This window comes from Geotrypetes seraphini, chromosome 13, assembly GCF_902459505.1.
Source record: "Geotrypetes seraphini chromosome 13, aGeoSer1.1, whole genome shotgun sequence".
Lineage (NCBI taxonomy): Eukaryota > Metazoa > Chordata > Amphibia > Gymnophiona > Dermophiidae > Geotrypetes > Geotrypetes seraphini.
In genome coordinates, this window is record NC_047096.1 from 985,978 (window position 1) to 1,010,173 (window position 24,196).

The window sequence follows — 24,196 nt, forward strand, 5'->3', positions numbered from 1 at the left end:
CCCCCCTCTCTCTTCTGGGCTCCCCTGCCCCACTCCTCCCCCTCTCCACCTACCCCCACTCACTCCTTCCCCCAGCCCCTGCTCCCACATCCACTCACTCCTTCCCCCTCAGTCACTCTCTCTGTTCCCCAGTCCCCGCTCCCACCCACCCCCACTCACCTGCTTTTTGTCTTCCCTGGCCCCGCACCTCCCCCTTTCTCTCTCTTCTGGGCTCCTCTGCCCCACACCTCCCCCTTCCCACCCACTCACTCCTTCCCCCTCAGTCACTCTCTATGTTCCCCAGTCCCCACTCCCACACACTCACTTTCTGTCTTCCTAGCCCCGCACCTACCCCACTCACTCTCTCCCTCTCTCTTCTGGGCTCCTCTGCACCCACACCTCCTCCTTCCCACCCACTCCTTCCCCCTCAGGCTTCCCTCACTCTACTCCCCAGCCCCCCATGTACCTGGTCCCACACCTCCCCCCCTCTCTCTTCTGGATTCCCCTGCACCCACACCTTCCCCCTCAGTCCTCGCTTTATTCCCCAGCCCCACTGTACCTGCTCCCACACCTCTCTCTCTCTCTCTCTTTCGGGCTCCCCTGCCCCACACCTCCCCCTTCCCACCCACTCCTTCCCCCTGTACCTGGTCCCACACCTCCCCCCTCTCTCTCTCTCTCTTCTGGATTCCCCTGCCCCACACCTCCCCCTTCCCACCCACTCACTCCTCCCCCCTCAGTCACTCTCTATGTTCCCCAGTCCCCACTCCCACTCACTCACTTTCTGTCTTCCCTAGCCCCGCACCTACCCCACTCACTCCCTCTCTCTTTCGGGCTCCCCTGCACCCACACCTCCCCCTTCCCACCCACTCCTTCCCCCTGTACCTGGTCCCACTCCTTCCCCCTGTACCTGGTCCCACTCCTCCCCCCCTCTCTCTTCTGGATTCCCCTGCCCCACACCTCCCCCTTCCCACCCACTCACTCCTCCCCCCTCAGTCACTCTCTATGTTCCCCAGTCCCCACTCCCACTCACTCACTTTCTGTCTTCCCTAGCCCCGCACCTACCCCACTCACTCTCTCCCTCTCTCTTTCGGGCTCCCCTGCACCCACACCTCCCCCTTCCCACCCACTCCTTCCCCCTGTACCTGGTCCCACACCTCCCCCCCCTCTCTCTTCTGGATTCCCCTGCCCCACACCTCCCCCTTCCCACCCACTCACTCCTCCCCCCTCAGTCACTCTCTATGTTCCCCAGTCCCCACTCCCACTCACTCACTTTCTGTCTTCCCTAGCCCCGCACCTACCCCACTCACTCTCTCCCTCTCTCTTTCGGGCTCCCCTGCACCCACACCTCCCCCTTCCCACCCACTCCTTCCCCCTGTACCTGGTCCCACACCTCCCCCCCCTCTCTCTTCTGGATTCCCCTGCCCCACACCTCCCCCTTCCCACCCACTCACTCCTCCCCCCTCAGTCACTCTCTATGTTCCCCAGTCCCCACTCCCACTCACTCACTTTCTGTCTTCCCTAGCCCCGCACCTACCCCACTCACTCTCTCCCTCTCTCTTTCGGGCTCCCCTGCACCCACACCTCCCCCTTCCCACCCACTCCTTCCCCCTGTACCTGGTCCCACACCTCCCCCCCCCTCTCTCTTCTGGATTCCCCTGCCCCACACCTCCCCCCTCAGTCCTCGCTTTGTTCCCCACTCCCACTCACTCGCTTTCTGTCTTCCCTGGCCCCGCACCTCCCCCTTCCCACCCACTCACTCCTCCCCCCTCAGTCACTCTCTATGTTCCCCAGTCCCCACTCCCACTCACTCACTTTCTGTCTTCCCTGGCCCCGCACCTCCCCCACTCTCTCTCCTCCCTTCACACTCCTAACTCGTTCACTTCTCTTCCCCCCCTCCATCCACTCACTGGTTCCGGGCCGGGAAAGCAGGAGGAGGAAGGCGGTGAAGGTGATCGGCAGCAGGTGAGCCAGGAGGGCGGGCAGGGAGCGCGCGAGGCGACGTGCAGGGGACTCATTTCCCGCCGGCAGTTGGGGGGCGCCGCGCGGAGACATGGGAGCCGGGCTCGCGGGCGCCTTCGGGCCCTTCGCTCTCACTTCCGGGTTGGGGAGCGCGAGAGGGCGGCGCGCGCGAGCGAGCGAGCGCTCGAGACGCCACAGCGACCCCTGCGGTCCCTGCTTAGAACGCACAGAAATAGTTCCTGCTCCCTAGAGCTTACCAGTTCAAAGCAGCCTTGTAGCCTGAGCAAGGACAAGGTCCCTAAAAGGCCTGGGACTGTTAGCATTTAGCAGCCTCCCATGAGGAGTTGGCACAATTGCTGCTGCCAATCCATTTGTCTTTCCTCCTATACCATCTGGGCTCCCACACACCAGTTCACCACCTGCTAGGTCCTGTCCTTGCAGAAATAGTAGAGATTAGAGAAACTGGGCCTCTTCTCCCTCATGATCGAAACATTCAAGGTCCTGAAGGGAATAGACTTAATAGATAAGGGCAGGTTGTTCACCCTCTCCAAGGTAGGGAGAATGAGAGGGCACTCTCTAAAGTTGAAAGGGGATAGAGTCCGTACAAACGTAAGGAAGTTCTTCTTCACCCAGAGAGTGGTGGAAAACTGGAACGCTCTTCCGAAGTCTGTCATAGAGGGAAACACCCTCCAGGGACTCAAGACAAAGTTAGACAAGTTCCTGCTGAACAAGGACGTACGTAGGTAGGGCTAGTCTCAGTTCGGGCACTTGTCTTTGATCTAAGGGCCACTGGTCTGACCCAGCAGCGGCAATTCTTATGAGAGCAGGGCAAGAGCTTGGCAGGAGCCACTGAGCCTCCCAACTGCCTGCAAATGCTTTAGAAAAACATGTAGGGTAGTTGAGTTTTTTCTAAAATACTAACTACTGGAACTGAGCACCGTTGCGTTTAGGACTGAATGGGCCCTGGACAAAACAATTGGACCCCTAATAATGCAGTAGTGGGGGCAGGGAAAAGAGGACAAATCCTGCTAAAAGCAAACACATTACAGACCTATAGACACAGTAGAACACCTGTCACAATAATAGAAACTGAACTGCAAGATATAAGAGATGCACATTTCCCAAAGCTCTTGCAACACTGTTTCTAAGATGCTTAAACTCAGTTCTCTTTCACCTTCATACTTTACTTATCCATTATGTACAATAATTATGCCAAAGACCTCAGAAACACCCCTCCTCCATCCCATTACAGATCTTATTTTCCGGGGAGGACAATGTGTTAAATCCTCACTGGTCTAGGCTCAATTTTTAATTTCCCAAAGCTGACATATTTACAATTAAAAAAGCAACACTTTTTTTTCACCTTTACGAATTGCTTTAGTCCCAGTGTCTCTTTTCAGAGTCTCCTGTCATTTTGACAATTCTTCTCTATGGCCTAGATTCACTAAGCTTACAGATCGTGTCTCGACCACTAGATTCACTAAAGAGAAGGAAGAACACCGACTGGGCTGGCCAATCAAAAAAAAACCAACCCAATGTTGAGAACCAGTCACAACTGTCCTTGTCGACTCTCATGCTCTCTCAAAGGACTGTGCGCTGGGGCTCTGCCGCACTGCAAGTGCAGGTTCATCTGTTCAGTTCACTTTTGCAACCCATCTTTTATTAATAGGGAAGACAGGACAAATGTCAGGAAGTTTTGCTTCACACAGCGAGTGGTGGACGCTTGGAATGCTCTCCCGGAGGAGGTTGTGACCGAGACCACCATTCTAGGTTTTAAGGGCAAGTTGGATGCGCACCTTCTTGAAAATCACATTGAGGATACGGGTAAACATGGTAATCATCAGGGAACACCTAGCTTAGCCTCCGCTTGTGCGGGTCGCTGGACTAGATGGACCTAAGGTCTGATCCGGTGAAGGCATTTCTTATGTTCTTATCTGAAATGCAAGTTGCTTTTCTACAGGTTACACATTGAAATCATAGCTGTCTTCCTAGGGGGGGGGGGGGGTAAAATTTTATTTCTATGAGTGTCTCCAGGGAAGATGTTCCGTAGACCTCTGCCGCCCTGAAATCCTGCTCTCTGCTGCCAAAGCGCAGTGTGAGCCCGTGGTTTTAACCTGCGGGTTAAAAGCATGTTCTTTTACATAAAAAATCTGAAAGCGTTTAAAAAATGAAACTTTTGCTCATTATCTGAAAATTAGAACCTTTTTTTTTTTATTCTTTTGGGTCAGCAAGTACTGCAGCCACCCCTCTCCCTTTGTGTTGACTTTGAAGACCAAATGCATGTATGGATCGCATCCAGAGCCAAGCAGGATGGTCTGTGCATGCGTCCAATCAGATCATTTGCATGGGGGCTCTTTAGTGAATCCGTCACCCGGCAAGACTCAGCCATGGATTGGATCGGAAAGGTGAGGTTAGTGAATATAGGCCTATATCCGCTATTCATTTTTCTTTTGTGTCCCCGAACCTATCCTCCCCTCCAGTTCCAAGACGGTCTTCCATAGTCTGTATTTCTTCTCTGTGTCCCTATCCCTCACAATGTCTAGCTTTCCCCCCTCTCTTCCCTTCCTCCTGCAGCCCCACCCGTGGCTCAGCCTCTTTCTCTTTGTCATCCACAAATCTCCCAGTCCAGTATTTCTTTCCCCTGCTCTCTCTACCCGGGTCCAACATTTCTCCCCTCCCTCCTCTCCAGGCCTCTCTCTTTCTCTCTTCAGTCCTACATCTCCCCCATTTTCTTTGCTCCAGGCTTCTCTCTCCGTCCTCTAATTCCCCCCTCAGTTCCAGCATCTCAGCCTCTGGGAGTCCAGGATATCCAGCGTCTCTTTACTCTTCTCCCTTGTTTCTCCCCCAACCCGCAGGGGCCCAGCCTTTTTTTGCATCTCATCTCCCATCCATCCATTTCCTCTTATGTGTCCTTGAAGTGATTTGTACGACAAATGTAAATGTTTTATTTTGTATATTAATATGTAACTCGCTCTGGATAAGGGCGGAGAAACAAACCAACCCTGTAGGGGCCCAACCTCTCTCTGCACCCCCCTCCCCCTGCAGTCCTGAAAATGTTCATGGATTGTCAGCAGAGAAAGTGATTGAAAGCCTGCTTCTGCCTTTTCTGTGCCACAAGTGTTTTTAGAACCATTGGGAAGGGGGCATGAGACACTGCAGGCGAGGTCCCGATTGCTAACGTTTGTGGGGAGTGAAGGAGAATTCACTACTGTAGGCAACCCCTACCCTGGGTGGCCCTGGGTATTTTGCTGGGCTCACTCAATGGTAGTTAGGCCCTGACCTGGACATTTCCATTTTGTTTTCTGCAAACTAAGGCTTCACAGCTCTTATAAAACTGCACAGTGGTTATAAATTTGGAAAAGGGGCATTATCACTGAAGTGTACCTTTATACATACATGTCGTTCTTCCTGGGGGGAGGGGTACCTTGGGTAAAATTTCAGAGCAGGTTTAATTTTGTGCAAATTTCAGCAGTTCTGGGGTTGATTATAGCTACTTACTTTAAATGGGAGCCTAAGTTGGCTTTTGCTCTTTCGCTCTTCACTGAAAATGGAAGTTTATCAATAGTGCTGTGCTGAAGAGCAGCCTGGCCCTGTCTGTTCAGTCATGCAGTGAGCACTCGGTACTTTGCAAGACCCGGTGAACTGATTTCAGGGCATGCTGGGAGCTGTACAAAGTTGGGTTTCTGCCAGGTACCTGTGACCTGGATTGGCCACTGCTGGAAACAGGAAACTGGGCTAGATGGACTATTGGTCTAAACCCAGTATGGCTGTTCCTATGTAAGAGTCGAGAAGTCCTCAAACCAGTAACAGCACTAGCAAAAGCGAAGGAGGCCAACTAGACATTAAAATAGCAGCAAACATACAGGTAGCCACTCTGAAGTGGAGATGGGCTGACTTACATTCACCACCTTTAAAAAAAATGAGAATTAAGGCAACAGCTAAGGCAAAGCCTCTTCCAACCCTTCAGACACATTTCTCTTGGCAGTCTTTTGTTTTGTTTTATTAGCAGCAAAAGAACAGAAAGAGTCTTGAGGTATGTTTTCCTTGAGTTAGAAGCAGTCAATTCTGCACTGGATAGAGGTAAACTGTCGTCACAGAATGTCGTCTCCTCAGAATCCTGCTGACAACTGTCTTGCTAATGTGCTTTTGACTGGAAACACAAGAAAAGAAAACACTGGAATCAGTCCATACAAACATTTTGACATGGTGGGCCAAGAGCACATGGATGGAGCGTTTGTGTGAACTAATATAAATTAAATGTAAACATCATAACATAAAAGGTTTTGGTCTTTAAAAGGTAGCAAAGCATGAAAACGTAAGGCTTATTGTTCAAAACGAATGCACATGATCATCTCTCCCTTCCTCTCCTTCACCCCAATTCTTCCTCTTTCATTCCCCTTCCCCACATGTGCAGCATCTTTTTTCCCCTCTCACCCATCCCCTTGTGCCTTCCCTCAGCAACATATTTCTATCCCTCCATCCCTCCCATTCCCCTGTGCAGCAGAACACTTACCCAGCTTCCATCTTCCCCTCCGTCCCTCCCATCCCTTGTGCAGCAAAACCGTTGCCCAGCTTCCATCTTCCCTCCCATCCTTCATGCAGCAGAACCCTTGCCCAGCTTCCATCCTTCCAGTCTGTCCCAGTATTGCAACTCTTATATTCTTATGTAGATTGGGAGTCCTCTTGTACCTACCGTACCTGAATATTCACCACTTCAACATGTTTCAGGCTTGTAATGTAAACATTTACCTATTAAGTCACCAACATAAAGATCCCACAGCAGAAACAAAACTGAACCTTCCTTCCTAGGTATGGAAAGGTTTTCTAAATTACTGTTTGTGAAGAGTGATGAGAGAGTGAGGATTTTACCTTCAATGTGTTTTGTTTCTCTTCGAATCCTAGCAAAGATACAGTTTTCTTCCTGCGAGATGAGAAGCCAATGTTGGCTGCAGATAAGTGTTTTGGCTTCTCTGGTCGGAAGTAGGTGCTAAGGCTTTTTCTCTTTTTCTCATCCTCCACAGGTATAGAAGTCAGTTGTATAGCTTTAGCTGTGCTGGCTGATGTTCCACAGTTTTCCAGCTGCTGCTGGGAGGATTTCCGAGAGTCGGTAAACTCTGTTCGTTTGAGTCTGGTGTCTGACGGAGTGACTCCATTTACAACATGTTCTGAGAAAGACTGAGCCTTTGAAGGAGAGGGCAAGGACTTCCCTGGCTCCGTAACACAGTTTCTTTTGTGGTGTGAAGAGCTGTGGAAGCAGCTGGAAGACAGTTTGCGCTTTCGAGGAGAAACTTCAGTGTCCTGATTGTCCCCTTCTTTTCCCCTGGAGGAGCGGCTGGATTTGGTGGAAGGCAGTTTGCTGAATGATGGGGAGGGGGTGTTGGCTGGGAGAGGAGAGGTCATGGCCTGGCTCCCCCCTGCGCAGTCTGCTTGGCTGCATGCAGCCGCTACATGGGGAGAGCAGGCCACATAGCTCACTGCAGCACGGGTCCTTGCTTCCTTGACAATACACGAAGGAGAAGTTCTTGCAGGGGAACCACCAGAAACAGAGCAGGAGTTACCGTTCTCAGAACTGGGGGCAACAGAACATCCTGGTACTGTGGGAACTTGGAGGTCAGCTGCTGGAGGTATTTTTCTGTATATTTCAAGCAAACAACAACATTCATTAGAAAATGCTTTTCTCCCCATTTCATATCTTAGCTGCATTACCTATCAGAGCTACAGTATATGGGTGCGTCTGACTAGGTTCGTATTATGAATTTCACTTACACCTTTAATACTGCACTGCCATGCTTATAGATTGTAAAGCATCTGCCGGAACCATCCAATGCCAAATAATCTCTCTTCCTTCTGCTTGGTGTCAGCAAGCACATGTAACTTGAGACAAGTCTCAGATTTTGATGGTACACCAACTTACTTCCACATATGAGAACTCAGGTGCCGCTCCAACATGGAACTGAATGCAGAACAGAAGCGGTCAAATCGTCTGTTAAACAAATAACATCCCAAGCCAACTAGCCGGCTCCCAAACGTACAGTGCTGTGAGGGAAAATAAAGTGAAGAACTCATGTCAGCTCATGCAGAGCTTGATTTCTGCTTCACTGTGTGTTTTCCGGCAGCCCACTCCACCTGTTGATTCCCACAACACCCTTCAATCCTAGTTTCACTTCTTCCCAAATCTACCTGGAGATTTCTAAGGACTCCAGCATTGCATACTTAGGTCCCCAAAATGAAGGGGAAAAAAATCAGTCTAAACCTGTCTTTTTAGTTTATTTTTGAAGGAGGCCTTGGCCATGCCTGGGACTCTGAAGTTTTTCTGAACCCCCATCCCACTCCATTTCTTTCTTCTGTTCTTGTAAACCACCATGTTTTGCTTTCAGGCATCAATGGTTGACCTGTGGTCCAGAATGGAACTCCATCACTTCTTTTGAATTTCCAGAACCAAACCAGGTGCCTGGTCTGCTCCGGTCCCTCTTTGTAAGGGAATCAGCCTGGAGAACAGCAGTTCTCCCTTTAATCCAGACCCTCTTCAGTTCAGTCAGGACTCAGGAGTGTGCTTGTATATTTGTATTGTGTACCCAGTAGACTAGAGAATGACATTGGAACACATTTGTCCCCGTCCCCACAGGAACTCAATTTTCCCATTCCGTTCCTGCGAGTTTTGTTGCTGTCCCTGTCCCTGTCCCATTCCTGAAAGCTCTGCCTTAACTGCACAAGCCTCGAACAACAATTTTAAAGTGTTTGAGACTTGTGCAGATGAGGACAGAGCTTATAGGAATGAGTTCCCGCGGGGACGGGAAAAAATTTGTCCCCGAGTCCTTCTCAAGTATACAGTTCACACCAGTCCCTGGCTCATTTCCTCCCCCTCCGCAGTTTGTCTCCTAATTAAGCCCTAAGCACCAGAGATGGAATAGCTTACAAAGCCCCACAGTGGCCACTACAGCCTGAACAATGCCAGGCCAAACCCTGTATACTGATAAATCTATTCATAAATGTCTTCTTTCCTCGTCCCAGGCTGATTCAGCCTCTGGAGACAGACTTACTGCCTGTGGTTGTGGTGGCTGCCTTACGTAAGGGCACTCCAGCCTCTCCAATTCATCTGGCGTTTCTTCTTCACTCTCCTCGCTAGGACTGGCAAATAGATGGAGAAGCCCAGCCTCTGCTTCGCAGGGTGAGGGAACCTCCTGCTCCAAGTCACTATCTGAGGAAATCCTGTAAGAGCAGAAAGGGTAAGAAACATCTCCAGCCACCTTCTCCCCCTTCTACATCAGTCCTGTCCCCCCACCTTTTTGGCATCCTTCTCTTCCTTCCACCTGCCCTATTAATTCTGCTTCCACTCCATTTCTTTAAAGCGGAGGTCACTAATGTAACACGATTCCTAAACTCCAGACCTCAGAAGTGACTTGTTTCACACGAGATCAATTTCCTCATGGCTGCTTTGCATCATCATCGGTCCAAAATAAGCCTGGAAAGTTTGTACTACAAACACTCTGCTTATAATGATATCTTTACATTTTCAAAAGCACAATGAAAACTTAGCTTAAGACAAGGATCCTGTCCCGACATGGGCCATGTTTCGTGAGATCACTTGCTGCTTCAGGCAGCGCCCGTTCTCTCTGACATTTACACTTTTACGCATCTGCTTCGACTTTTCCAACAATAAACTACAACCACCACTCAATTTACCTGGGATTCCAACATTAATGCAGAGCCAAAAAGACCCCTATAGATTTTACATTCTCAACAGGAAATTGATCAAAGACCTTCAGGCACCCACAACATTTCCATCTTTTGCACATCAAATTCAGCACCAGCCAGGTATTTACCAGGGCTGTGGAGTTGGAGTCAGAGTCAGAACTGGAAAAATGTATTGACTTGACTCCAGCTTCAAAATAAAAACTTACAACATTGCAGCGGTTGGTAAATTTATCATTCCTTTTTCATTTAGGGCAGGGGTGGGCAACTCTGGTCCTCGAGGGCTGGAATCCAGTCGGGTTTTCAGGATTTCCCCAATGAATATGCATTGAAAGCAGTGCATGCAAATAGATCTCATTGCATATTCATTGAGGAAATCCTAAAAACCCGACTGGATTCCGGCCCTTAAGGACCGGAGTTGCCCACCCCTGATTTAGGGCCTTTGTTCAAACTTCAAATAAATATATTTTGCTGTAGTGTGCAGAGATAGACAACAGAAAAATCACTCAGAAAGTAATTATTCTGGACTCATTTCAAATAGGATTAACTGCAACCAAAGTCCCTCTGATTCTATATAATTACTGTCTTATTCAAAAGAAGGTTGGCAAAGTATGATTATAAATTATTTTATTAGATAACAAAAATACTTAGACATCTGGCATGCAAGTAATAAAAAAAAGTTACAAAATCTTCTAATGATTAGTGATCTATCAGAGTGTTTCTCAACTTGGTCCTGGAGTTCCCCCTTGCCAGTCAGGTTTTCAGGATATCCACAATGAATATGCATGAAAGAAATTTGCAAATGGAGGCAGCATATGCAAATCAAGTTTATACATATTCATTGTGGATATCCTGAAAACCTGGTCTATTAGTCTTAATTTTGTACATAAAGAAATATGCTGTTTCTGTAATTAGTCAAAGTTCTCTTAGATTTACTATAAATATTAAGAGTCAAACAACAGCAAAATAGAGGAGGCAGAGCTGAAGGTTGATTACTGACTCCACAAACCTGGCATTTATTTCATTTCATAAGATATAAGGTAGTCCACTGAGGAACCAAAACTGCACATCAGGATGGACCATTTGGGTCTTTACCTGCCCTCATTTACTATGTTATATCAGCAGCCTAAAAAAAAGAGTAAAACCTGAATTAAGTCTGTGCTTTCACTTTACCTGTGGAGCGCATGCGGTGGCTTCAACTGGCAGGCAGTGGTACTGGACAGAGATGCTACAGATGTAAGTACTGAAGCCTCCTGTAGGAGGCGCTCGCTGACACAGTCCTTCCACACAGTACTCTTCTCTTTTGAAGGCTCACTGTTCCTGGCACTGGTCTTCAATTCTGCCACCAAGACATCAAAGTCTTTTGCACGTCCCTGGACCTCCCGCCTCTGATGCACAGAATGAATCTACAAAACCAAGATAGGGTTTAGGACAGAGGTCTCAAAATCCCTCCTCGAGGGCCGGAATCCAATCGGGTTTTCAGGATTTCCCCAATGAATATGCATGAGATCTATGTGCATGCACTACTTTCAATGCATATTCATTGGGGAAATCCTGAAAACCCGACTGGATTGCGGCCCTCAAGGAGGGACTTTGAGATCCCTGGTTTAGGATCTTGGAAATATCAGCTGTGTGCTCCTCCCCTCCTGTTTCAACTCCCTTTTCTGTGCCTTTGTGCGTAACCAGTCTCCTCCCCTCCCCAACCCCCTTCCCATCTCCATTATTCAGTAACAAACATGGCTGTCCACTCAGTGCAGCTTAGAGGGGCGGACAGAGAGGAAACCCCCTATCAAATAATACCTTGCAAGTGATTAAGCGAGTGCAGACTCGTTTAGTGTCCGGATTTAGAACCCCACACTGCCTGTTCAGATCACACTCCTTCCCTGCAGGGATTAAGGAGAAGAAAGGAGGGTACATCAAAATAAGATCAGTCTGATATAAGAAACATACTTCTGAAACTCATCCTATCAGGGATGGATATGCACTCCTGTCCTGCTGGGTTTCAGCCCATCTCCACTAGCCATCGTAGCTATCAGGAGGTTCTTCTTTCAAACAGCAGCTTAGACCACACAAAACAATTATTTAAGACAAAAAAACCTCTGCATCTAAAGGTGACTGTGAAGGGGGTCATGGCTAATTCAGGACATGACTACAAGTGATTTTTCTGTTGAAATCACTTAAAAAAAAAATAAGGAGATCGAGCCTGGACTAGAACAAGGTAGGTGCTGATCCACTGTTCTGCCCACTGTGTGATCAAGTCACCTCTGGCCCACGAACACGGTTCATACACACTGAGGGCAAGATGCACTAAAGTCTCCAATCATCTAACGATCATCGCCAAACCGGTTCAACTGGTTTAGTGACATTGTATTTGTCGACCCCATGCACAAAATGGCTCACCACGTGTTTTTCCGTGTGATTGCTCATTCTCTGATCAAGCCATGCAAATAGGTCATTAATATTAAAATGCCACATATCTAGACAACTGATCGATGCTCTAACATCACTTTGCCATGCACAAAAAAATAGCAAACACTTCGACCGACCTGAAAAAATTGACAGGTCTAGCTAGACCTGTTGGTAATTGTGTTACCAACAGGTCTGCCTATTTTTTTCATTTTTTTTTAATGGCACAGATGTTGTGCGTGTGTTATACATGTGCAATATCTGCCCCATTTAAAAAAAAAAAAGTGAGCCGAATTGCTGCACTCTCCCCCCCCCCACCCCCAGATACCATCTGCATACTCCCCAATGATGGCTTCCCCTGCCGGCTCTGTGCATGTGTGAAAGTTGCTTTTTCAGTGACCGGTGGGGTGGGATTATGGCCAACCTCCACAAAACTAATTTGCATGGAAAGTCCATCGTGCATCAGTCGCTGTTTTAAAATCGCTCAATAAATCGGCCAGAGCGACAGTTCTTAGTGCATCTAGCCCTGAGACCTTTGACGTGCAGCCCTACCCTGCCTTTCTGTTCCACAAACATTAGACTCACGAGAAAGCTTCTTCGGATATCTCTGTGCACTTTTGGTCGTACTTGTCCCCTTACTGAGTGATGCTGGAAAACACTCTTCTCTCCTTTGTAGCACATCCAGCATCACACCGGCACCAGGCTTGGTTGGTGACGATGCTTCTGCTCTGGCACTAGGCATGGCCGGTACAAGGCATTCGTTTGGCGAACTCTCTTCCGAGTTCATTAGAAGAGGTCCTGCTGGAGGTGAGGTGGAAGATTTTGGATTTAGTTTGAAACCATGTCCAGCTGGTTTTGGGAGGCTTGGTATTTTCTCCAGATTTACAACAGGCATAAACAAACTGGAAGAAGAAAGAGTTTTGTTCAGGGAGATTTGAAGGATTTTTTGCTTTTAATCAGTCATAGCCAAGTTGGCTAAAACTAGCACACACCTGATCTATGCAGATGTTCATATACAGGCCAGCTGCCTTATTTCAACATTTCACTCAAAATTCAGTTTTATTTGACACACATAGAAATAAAATGGTGACAAATGTGACTTTCTTTTGTGACTTGCTTAAACTACTTCCTCATAATTCCAGAGCCCTTCCTACAGATGCACTGCACTGCCTGCCTTCCTCTCTTTTCTTACCGAACATTTTCTTTTGCTGGGTTTTCCTGCCTTTCAGGTTGAAGGTTTCTTATTCGGGCACCATGTGCCCTCTCCCTCGGAGGCTTTTCTCCATGCCTTCTGCAGGTAGGAATCTCCCCATTCAGCACCTGGTCCCGCCGTGAGCTTAAGGTGGTGTGTGCACGACCATAAAGCTTACTCAGAGCTCCATGTCTCCTTTCTGGAAATACAGAAATTTGTGTTATTATCATTATCGTTCACTAAATTTGATCAAGGCAATATGCAATAATCAAATATACCAATAATAAAAGAAAGGACTCCAGTAAAAACAGGAATATACCAGAATAAAAGAAAAACAGGTACCTTAAAGTACCCCCTACACACTGAAGAAAAGCAGGTGGGAGCAGGTTAGGACCAAAAATACATTCTCCCTGTCATTTTGATGAGCCATTATTGTCTAAGAGCATAAGAATTGCCCTACTGGGACAGACTGAAGGTCCATCAAGCCCAGTATCCTGTTTCCAACACTGGCCAACCCATGTCCAAGTACCAGGCAGAAACCCAAAGAGTAGCAACATTCCAGAGCTGAGATTGTGATGTCATAATGCCTCATTCCACAATGCCTAAGAGCCAAACTCATCAGTGATGTCACAATGGCTTGATCCTATATTTGGTTCACATAAGAACCGAAGGTCCTCCAAGCCAAACTCATCAGTGATGTCACAATGGCTCACATAAGAGCATAAGAGTTGTCATACTGGGACAGACCGAAGGTCCATCGAGCCCAGTATCTTGTTTCCAACAGTGGCCAACCCAGGTCCCAAGTACCAGGCAGAGACCCAAAGAGTAGCAACATTCCAGAGCTGAGATTGTGTTGTCATAATGCCTTATTCCACCAGTTCCTAAGAGCCAACTTCATCAGTGATGTCAGTGGTGTGCCCTCACCTGGAGTACTGTGTCCAGCACTGGTCGCCGTACAAGAAGAAGGACACGGTACTACTTGAAAGGGTCCAGAGAAGAGCGACTAAAATGGTTAAGGGGCTGGAGGAGATGCCGTACAGTGAAAGATTAGAGAAACTGGGCCTTTTCTCCCTCGAACAGAGGAGATTGAGATGGGACATGATTGAAACATTCAAGGTACTGAAGGGAATGAAATAGACTTAGTAGATAAGGACAGGTTGTTCACCCTCTCCAAGGTAGGGAAAACGAGAGGGCACTCTCTAAAGTTGAAAGGGGACAGATTCCGTACAAATGTAAGGAAGTTCTTCTTCACCCAGAGAGTGGTAGAAAACTGGAATGCTCTTCTGGCGTCTGTCCTAGGGGAAAACACCCTCCGGGGATTCAAGACAAAGTTAAGACAAGTTCCTGCTAAACAGAATGTACGCAGGTAGGGCTAGTCTCAAGGTGCTGGTCTTTGACCAGAGGGCTGCCGCGTGAGCGGACTGCTGGGCACGATGGACCACTGATCTGACCCAGTAGCGGCAATTCTTAGGTTATGTCTTATGTTATGTTACACAATGGTTCGATCCTAGACTTGGCTCACATAAGAACATAAGAGTTGTCATACTGGGATAGCCCAAAGGTCCATCAAGCCCAGTATCCTGTTTCTAACAGTGACCAATCCAGGTCAGAAGTAGAGAATGACACGGTGGATGTTATCTGCGGCTAGCCGCAAGTAACCCGCCAAAACGGTGGAGGGGGAAAGGTGCTCATTGCAGGTACGGAGACTAGGCCATCCACTGCCCCATTGAGCGGTGAATGGCCTTGTCCCACAGTTAAGGAAGGGAACGCGCGCAGTCACTTCCCTCCTTCCCACCTACCCACCTGAATCTATCTATCTCCCTCCCTCCCCTTTACCTTCGTGGCGCTTTAAGGTTTCAGTCTTGTAGAAAGCTGCCAGCGCGTACGTGCAGTCATGCATGTGTGGGCGGAAACTTCTCCTCTGACTCAACTTCCGGTTGCATCAGAGGAGAAGCTTCCGCCCACACACGCACGCGACTGCACGTACGCGCTGGCGGCTTTTAACAAGACTGAAACCTTAAAACGCACCGTGAAGGTAAGGGGGAGGGAGGGAGCTGCACAGATCACGTGAGGGGTGCCAAAAGGAAGGGTGGATAGGGGACGGCAGGAACAGTGGTCCGGTGATGGGGCAGTGACGGGGAAAGATTTTTTTCCCTGTGTCATTCTCTAGTCAGAAGTACTTAGCTAGATCCCAAGTAATAAAACAGATTTTATGCTGCTTATCCTAGGAATAAGCAGTGGATTTCTTCAAGTCCATCTCAATAATGGCTTATTGACTTCTCTTTTAGGAAATTATTCAAACTTTTTAAAACCCTGCTAAGCTAACTGATTTCAACACATTCTCTGGCAAAGAAGTCCAAGTTTAATTACACGTTGTATGAAGAAATATTTTTTTCCCGATTTGTTTTAAATCTACTACTTAGTAGCTTTATCACATGCCCCCTAGTCCTAGTATTTTTGGAACGAGTGAACAAGTGATTCACATCTACCCTTTCAACTCCAGTCAGTATTTTATAGACCTCTATCATATCACCTCTGAGCAATCTCTTCTCCAAGCTGAAGAGCCCTAGCCACTTTAGCCTTTCCTCATAGGGAAGTCGTCCCATCCCTTTTATCACCCTTCTCTGTACCTTTTCCAATTCCACTATATCATTTTTGAGATACAGTGACCAGAATTGCACACAAGGTGCGGCCGTACCATAGAGCGATACAAAGACATTTTAACTGTACAACTAGATGTATTCCCAGGGCCGGTTTTAGACCTGCTGGGGCCCAGGGCAGAAATTAAGGAGGGGGGCCCCGATCCATTCTCCTCCTTGCACCAGTCCCCTCCCTCGATCTCCCCATCTGTCATTTCTACTGCACATAAGACAACTTTAAATGACTTCTTCAGACACAAAACATAGATTGTCCTTTACCAAAAACAGAATTGATCACAAACAGAATGGGAGCCCTACAAAATTATAACTCATAGAAACATAATGGCATGTATTACAACACTGGAGCAATAAAAACAGATATGCACTTCTGTTTATAGTGAATACGCAGGCCCAGGTCCTTGCTGTGGCTGGGAGGGATCCTGAAGCCTACTCCAGTGTGTCTCTGAGCTGCAGAGCTTAAAGAGTTCTGGCTACTGGACTGGAGGAAGAGGTCTTCAGTTGACAGAGCTTGGAGAGCCCAACCAGCTTAGGTATTTCAATTTGGCCAGGGAGCAGGGGGAAGGGCAGGAAGAAAATGTAGTGGTAAGCCACTGAACACAATACAAAAACCTGTGATGCAAATTGAAAAGAAAACTTTTTTCTACCTTTGTGGTCTGGATATTTTATTTTTGCATCATGTTGGTCCCATTTTGTCTCTTCTTAATTCTCTATCCAGTGCTTGATGTCCATGTCTTTTTTCCTCTCTCCTGTCTCATTTCATTCCCTTTCTACACTGACCTTTCCTTTTTAGCTTTTGTTCTTTTCTACATCTCCATCCACTCCAATTTCCTTCTTTTCCTTTTTCAACTATCTACCAACTTTCCATCTCTCTTTCTCATTCCCCATCCTCCAATTCCCTTCTCTTTCATCTACTCCTCATTATCACATTTCGATACCTCCATACTCACTATCCTCCTCTCATTCATCTCCTTGTCATTGCCCCCTATCTCTCCCAGTTGATTTCACAATTTCCAGTATATTCCCTCCTTCCATTCTTGTAACCCAGGGGTAGGGAACTCCTGTCCTCGAGAGCCGTATTCCAGTTGGGTTTTCAGGATTTCCCCAATGAAAATGCATTGAAAGCAGTGCATGCAAATAGATCTCATGCATATTCATTGGGGAAATCCTGAAAACCCAACTGGAATATGACTCTCAAGGACTGGAGTTCCCTACCCCTGTTGTAACCCAACATCTTCTGTCCCTCCACCCTTCATGACCTAATAGCTCCCTGTCCTTTATTCTTCCACTATCTTAAAAACATGATGGCAGATAAAGGACAAATGGCCCATCCAGTCTGCCCAAATGCAGTAACCATTATCTCTTCCTTTCTCTAAGAGACCCACATGCCTATCCCTGTCCCATCTCTCTTTCCTCCTGTCCCTTCCTCCACAATCCATCACCTCACCTCCTCTTTCTCTCCTCCCCCTCATGGTCCAACATTGCTCCTGCTCTTTCCTGCTGTTCTTTCCTCCTCTCATCTCATGATTCAGCATCTCTCCTGTCCACTCCCACCCCCAGTCCAACAATTCTCCTTCTCTCCCTCCCTCTCATCCATTATATTTCTTGTTCTTCCATACAGCTTCTTCTCCTCCCCGGGCCTGACCTCCCGAGTCCAACATCGCTGCCAGGGGTTTAGCCATGGAAAGCCTCGGGGGTCCAGGCTCAGGCCCCCTTTCCATTCTTGGCTCAGGCTCCCCCAGTGCCAATGCATATACTGTCTGGCATTCCCCCCACCCCACAACATATGCAGTTCAGCTTCTCTCTCCTTTCCCTCCTCCCCAGGGTCTGGCATCTCTTTCCCTTTCTCCCTACCCCATATGCTTCTGCTGCATTTCTCCGGCGTCAGCTCTTTCAAGGCAGCCTTGCCTCCCCAGAATCTTTTTCTGCACAACACTGCAGAGAGAAAGCTACTAGGTCGGCAAGAGGCAAGGCAGTAGCATGTGGGGTTGAGGGAAGGGAAAAGAGATGCCAGATCGTGGGAAGGAGGGACAGACACTGGATCATAGGAGGTGGGAGGGGGAAAGAAATGCATGGCCTCCTGTGGGAGGGATGGAGGAAGAATGTGTTGCCACCCCCAAATTGGAGGGCTGCCTATGTTCCTATAAAATCCTTCCCTCCCACTGTCCACCATCCCTATCCCTCCCCTCCCCCCTTCTCACCTCACCCCATTCCCTCTGTTTCACAATTTGTTTTCTAGTCCCTTCTCCCCACTTCAGGTCTGCGTTACCCCTGCTCTCATCCCTCCCTGCCCCCTGGGTTAACTTAAAACAGCTCCAGGGGCCCCGCATCTGTCCATCTCCTTCCCTGCCCCTCACCTTCCTGGTCTCTTTTCAAAGTTGAAATCTTCTTTTTCAGAGTGGGTCCAGTGCAGCAGCCTTTCTCACAAGCTGCTGGCACAGCCCAAAAGCTTTCCTTCTGCCACTATCCGTCCCCCTCTGATGCAACTTCCTGTTTTCACCTAGGCAGATCGGGGCACAGGGAAAGCTTCAGGTTGTGAGAATTGTAGCTGCACCGGGGCCCCTCTGAAAAAGAAGATTTTGACTCTGAAAGGCGACTGGGAAGGAGGGAGATGGACAGGAGGGGAAGAGATGCCCAGATTGTGGAGCCTCCTGGAGCTGTAGGGCCCAAGGCAGCTGCCCTAACGTCAGCACTATGTATACCATTTAAAATAAGTGGTCCTAATTTGTGGAGCAGATTGCTTCAAGTTTTGAAATCTATTGCATCATTCAAGCAAGAACTAAAAACTTTGCTATTTTTGAAACATATAATGAGCAAATTCCATTGTGTTGAAGGGAAAAATCACCTGACTAGATACGTTTTTCATTTCTAATACAGCGGCTATGCATTGAGTATGAGTTGGTGTATTTGTCAATTATTTTTGTACTGTTTAAGATTTTATTATGAATGTTTTCATTTGGAACCAAACAAACAAAGTACTTGCCTTGTGAGAGACGGACAAAAAGCAAAAGAGATGTCCTTTACAACCATGTAAACAACATCTCTTGCCTTTGGTTTTGTTTTCATTTGGAAGCCACCTAGAACATATACATAGTGCAGGTTAAAAGTATTTTAAACAAACTATGATGTAGCAGAAGAAAAGTCAAATCAAAATCCTCTGAATGCACAATCCAGGGAAAAACCTGACACCCCACTGCCCTAATCTCGTGCCACTTCTCCTTGCACCTTCCAGTCTAGCAACCGGGTGAGATTTGAAAAGGAAAATACACTGATTTCTTTTCACGGTGTGACATTTCCGACTTACCACAATGCTTCTGGAAAGCCTGAGGTTTCACGACTTGGCTACACTGGTTACAGACCACCAGGTAAAAGTCATCATGTGCAGGGCAGTGGCCAAAAATGGACATGTCTGAAATCAGAAAAGCAACATCAGCAGCAGCTGGAAGGAGACAAAGAGCAAAGAGACAGCAACTGGACTTGAAATGGGACTATTCATGTTCCAGGCAACGGAGCGCAGAGTCGGTAAAAATGACCCAACTAACTCCAGCTTCAAATTTTATTTATTTACAAAATCACTTGAATACACAGAAACAGTGGAAGATGGAAGGCACGCAGACACCAGGGAGCAGCTCTATCGGATGACGTAACCCATCATGCGAACACAAGAGAAATGCTGCCCGTTACCACTCTGCTGGTAGGATGCCTGTGACAGCAGCATGCACCATTTTCAGCACATCCTCTGCTTTCTTCTGTCACTGTCACCCTTTGAACAATAAAGACAGTCCATTCTAGCAGCAGGAGTGTAAGAGGATGAGGACATGGTTGTGGCCCAGACACTGCACTGCCTCTGGCCTCTTCCATCACTAATGCTGTGCTCTTCTGCTTGGTTACCCTGGGCTCAGCCCACAGTGTCTGATGAAGGGCTGGTCAGGCTGGACACCTCTGCTTTACATAGCCCTTAGGTGGGCTCTGGGTTTTTCACCCAGTACACAAACTCAGAACAACGTGTGCAGGGCAGTAAGTCACTTGTCTTACCTTCTTTAATGAGAGTCATTGCATCCACTTTTTTCCCAGTCTTCCTGCCGTCTTCCAGATCTGAACCTGAGAGACAGAGGCAGCTAATCAGTGCCATTCCTTACACCCTTACCTAAACAAAAACACAGCCTAGTGCTGCGGCCTGGCTCTCTAACATGCTCTGAATACTATTACTCCACATGGACACAGAGAAAAACGAAGGCAGATAAAGACCATATAGCTTTCATGTACCTAATGCATAGACATGATTGCGTTGATATTCAAAGCGAATGAAGCAGCCAGAAACAGCTCTTGACTGGTTAACTCGCCAGTTCCACTTAACACCACTGAAAATTCTTTGTCCCCTGTCCCCTTTCGGAGAAATTGAAAGGGGACAGGTTCAGAACAAATGCTAGGAAATTCTTTTTTACCCAGAGGGTGGTAGACACATGGAACGCTCTTCCAGAGGTTGTGATAGGCCAGACCACAGTACAGGGGTTCAAGGAAGGTTTGGATAGGTTCCTAAAGGATAAAGGGATTGAGGGGTACAGATAGAAGCAGAGGTAGGATATAAAAATGGTCAAATCACTTCACAGGTCAAAGGACCTGGTGGGCCACCGTGGGAGCGGACCACTGGGCGGGATGGACCTCTAGTCTGACCCAGTGGAGGCAACTTCTTATGTTCTTATGTTTTATTCTGTATTCCTTTCCTAATGATTCCTAACATTCTGTTTACTTTTGAGCTGCCACTCTGCATACTAATCAGAATACTGTCCACAATGACACCTAGATCTTTTCCCTGGGTGGTGTCTCCTAAGGTTAAGATGGAGTCCATCTTTTTGGAATATCTATTTATTTAGATTTATATCCCATCCTCCCCAAAGAGCTCAGAATGGGTAACAGTTTGTATTCACAGTGTTACAATATAAGGTTAACATATAGTGTATTGCAATATATCTTCATATAGGATTATTAACTGATGCTGGTGAAGGGTTGAGGGAGTTACTAGGCAAAAAGGTCAGTTTCTAAAGTTAAGAAGTCCTTTAAGGGCTTGATATGAGGAGGTAGGATGTTCCAGAAGTTTGATAGGCTGTCTGGAGTTGGACTACTGGACAAGATGGACCACTGGTCTGATCCAGCAGCAGCAATTCTTATGTTCTCCCCTTTCTCCAGAATGTTACCCGGTTCCAGTGGCATAGTAGGGAGGGGGAGGGGTTGTATGCCCTAGGCGCCATCTTCCTCAGGGTGCCGGCAACCCTCCTCCGCTCTGGCCCCCCTTCCCATTCCTTTCCCCTTACCTTTTTAACTCTGGCACGAGCTGCCACCAACTTACTGCCCGCGCCAGCTTTGGCGCTCTCTCTGATGTCACTTCTGGGACCCGCACCAAAGCTGACGCAGAGTAAGTTGGTGGCTTCTGGTACCAAAGTTAAAAAGGTGCGGGGGAGAGGCACCATTCATCCTCGCTATGCCATTGCCCCGGTTCCTAACAATCTAATCTAATCTAATCTAAACCTTAAGTTTATATACCGCGTCATCTCCATGAGTATGGAGCTCGACACGGTTTACAAGAACTTAAAATAGTGGGTAGAGAAGAAGAAAAAGGATTACATGAACTTATGTGTAGAAGGGGGGAAGGATTGAGTTACAATTTGCTGAAAAGCCAGGTTTTCAGTTGTTTGCGGAATAATAACTGCAGGGAGCTCAGGTTCCGCAACGGGGTGGTGAGGTCGTTCCAAAGACCTGTGATTTTGAAGAGAAGGGATTTTCCCAGTTTGCCTGCATAGTGGATGCCGCGTGGAGAGGGGAAGCCTTTGGGCAGTTCTAAATCCCTCATCCACGCATTGGGACTCCAGAGCACTACCAGGGTCCTGTGCTTGACCCCCTCTCACACAAACTTTGTCTCTTCTGGAGGGCCTCCGAGCATGTGTGGTTGCGACGCAATGATGTCATATGCATGCATGTCTGTGACAACAAGACATCGCACCCATGCGTGCTGGGGAGCTTTCAGAAGCTGGACATGCTCTAGGTCAGTGGTTCCCAACCCTCTCCTGGAGGACCAGCAGGCCAGTCTTAGCCCTAATGAATATGCATGAGAGATCTGCATAGAATGGAGGTGCCAGGCATGCACTAGCCTGGTGCTTCTTACCCCCTTCATTCAGTCTCTCAGGCCCCGCCCCTTCCCCTTGGCCCCGCCCCCTCCGTGCCGTCGCCTGGCTCCGCCCCCGAGCGCCAGACCCGGCAGCTCCTTTGTTCGCGAGGCGGAGGGCGGCTCTGCTCGGCTGCCGGAAACGGCTCTCGGAGCGCCGGCGGGAGCGAAGCTGGCGCTGCGGCCGGGTCTGCCGTTCACTCACCCGCCGCCAGGTCCGCCCTCTGCACCCAGGAGCTCCAGCTCTGGCCGGCGAACTCGTCGAGACTCGGCGCCCGCCGATCCAGGGCGGCCATTACTGCCGCTGCGCGTCCACGTACCGCCATCACCGCCGCCAGCGCGCGGCCGCAACGTCAGCACGCGCGGTCGCCCCGTGCGCCTGCGCTTGCGCCGCACTGCACGCCGGGACGTGGAGTCCGCCGCGTGAAAAGTGAGACGAAAGGCCGGCAACTTAGGTCCATGCCGTGATGACATCACCACTAGACTACTGCAATGCACAGACCACCTCCCAGGGCTCAAACAAAATAGGCCAGGCTACTTGAGCATCACTATCTGTCCCCTCATCCAAAGAAATTGCACCATGCCGAAGCCCCCACGCTCTGCAATTGAGTCCTGGAGGGGCTACATCAACTGCAGAACGCAGGGACTGATTCTCCAAACAAGGTCCCATTTGTAAGCGGCGGTAGACGTCCTACTGCCGTCTCATCAGCCAATCAGGACATGCATTTTTTTAGCATTGTAGCATATGCAGGTTATAGGTTTTTAGATAAATAAAAAAAACAACTCTAGGCACGCCTACAAATGCCCAAGGCCTGTAAAATGATGGCATTAGATGCGATTCACTAAAGGACACCGATGTGATTGACACACGCTGTGTGTATGTCTAGTTCGGTGTCCTTTAGAGAATCAGGCCCTCATTCTGCACTCAAATAGCTAACGAAATCAGTTCTTTATACCTTGTTTAACTGTATAAACAACTTGTCTTGAGTTTAGCCTCCCATCTCTTTATCCCAGTGCAGACTGTAGCACCACTCTAATAACGGTACTTGGCCCCGCCATATCAACAGTATGTTATTTGAATGTTCTGATGTGTACATAAGAGTTGTTTCATAAGTATTCTGCTGACATTGAATTATATCTCTCTGATTTGAATTTCAGTGCTGTTATAAGTATATTTTTTAAACTCTTTCATGGTAGTCCCATTAAGTTTCAGTTTACCTCACTCGTATTTGTTTATATTTGAATTTTATGTTGAATTATGCCTCAGGTGAATATCTTCATAATGGTGGTTAATAAATCCCAATAAATAAATTAACTGCATCACAAACAGGCAGAATAACTTTCCCCCCTTTCACTAAGCCACAGTAGAGGTTTCTATCGCAGCCCAGAGCACTGAACACTCTAATGCTCATAGAATTCCTCTGCTGCGGCTTCATCAAAGGGGGTTTGTGCCTTCTTATACAGTGTGCGGATTCATGAAAAACATTACGTTGGTGTCTTCTATCTCGCCAATACCTTTCAGTTCTAGGCGGTTTACAACAAGAGTTGCCTGGGCATTTCCAGGGAGAATACATGGTTAGTAGATGTGGAGGTTGATCAGGTTTTGTTTTCCCTTTTTATTCACTTATTATTTCAAATGTCTTTCCACACTCCTAATATAGTGCTGCCATTAGCTTTAGAGTAAGATCCAGAGGATGTCACATGTAACAGGCTATACAACATGTGTGTATTTTCCAGATGATGAACTAAGAATATAAGAATAGCCCTACTGGGTTAGACCAATGGTCCATCTAGCCCAGGCTCTCGATTCCACAGTGGCCAATCCAGGTCACAAGTACCTGGCAGAATCCCAAAGAGTATCAACATTCCATGCGGAATCCCCAAAGAGTACCAACATTCCATGCTACCGATCCCAGGGCAAGCAGTGGTTTCCCCATTTCTATCTCAAAAGCAGACTATGGACTTTTCTTCCAGGAACATGTCTGAACCTCCTTCCCAATTCCCCTCCTGCCACACGCGAGCACCCCTTCCCCCGTACATCTTTAACGTTCCTGGCGCAAGCAGCAACTCCATCCTACTACTCATGCCAGCATTGGCTCCTCCTCTAGCGTCGCTTCCTAGGCACCAGTCCAGGAAGTGACATCAGAGAAA

General features: G+C 47.9%; 2 protein-coding genes and 1 long non-coding RNA gene across 6 annotated transcripts in view; 1 reads left to right on the forward strand and 2 right to left on the reverse strand.

Annotated features, from left to right (window-relative positions):
- LOC117347397 (cytochrome b561 domain-containing protein 1) overlaps positions 1 to 2,205 on the reverse strand; it is a 134,107-nt gene extending 131,902 nt beyond the window's left edge. For 2 of the 3 annotated variants that reach the window (XR_004536782.1, XM_033918267.1), the window contains exon 1: positions 1,887 to 2,195. Coding sequence is in view for 2 of the 3 variants with exons in the window: in XM_033918267.1 (XP_033774158.1) it covers positions 1,887 to 2,031 (145 nt within the window). In the remaining variant the exon portion in view is untranslated. Of the gene's footprint in view, positions 1 to 1,886 lie in introns of all 3 variants that reach the window. The other variant, XM_033918268.1, reaches the window with a different exon arrangement.
- On the forward strand, positions 1,729 to 7,096 carry LOC117347398. The gene is made up of 3 exons (XR_004536783.1): positions 1,729 to 1,941; positions 4,167 to 4,343; positions 6,960 to 7,096. It is a non-coding gene; the product is annotated as an uncharacterized LOC117347398 (long non-coding RNA).
- ATXN7L2 (ataxin 7 like 2) lies at positions 4,339 to 22,765 on the reverse strand. Of its 2 annotated transcripts, none has more exons than XM_033918263.1 (11): positions 22,251 to 22,765; positions 19,921 to 19,986; positions 19,190 to 19,294; positions 13,229 to 13,427; positions 12,676 to 12,938; positions 11,431 to 11,513; positions 10,804 to 11,036; positions 8,979 to 9,147; positions 7,853 to 7,974; positions 6,808 to 7,570; positions 4,339 to 6,088 (listed from the first exon to the last, which is right to left on the reverse strand). In XM_033918263.1, exons 1-11 carry the CDS (start codon positions 22,369 to 22,371, stop codon positions 6,074 to 6,076), a joined length of 2,139 nt encoding a protein of 712 aa, XP_033774154.1. In that variant the 5' UTR covers positions 22,372 to 22,765; the 3' UTR covers positions 4,339 to 6,073. The 2 variants fall into 2 exon arrangements, with proteins under 2 accessions (XP_033774154.1, XP_033774153.1); XM_033918262.1 differs by having other exon boundaries at positions 12,622 to 12,938.
- Positions 22,766 to 24,196: the final 1,431 nt, after the last annotated feature.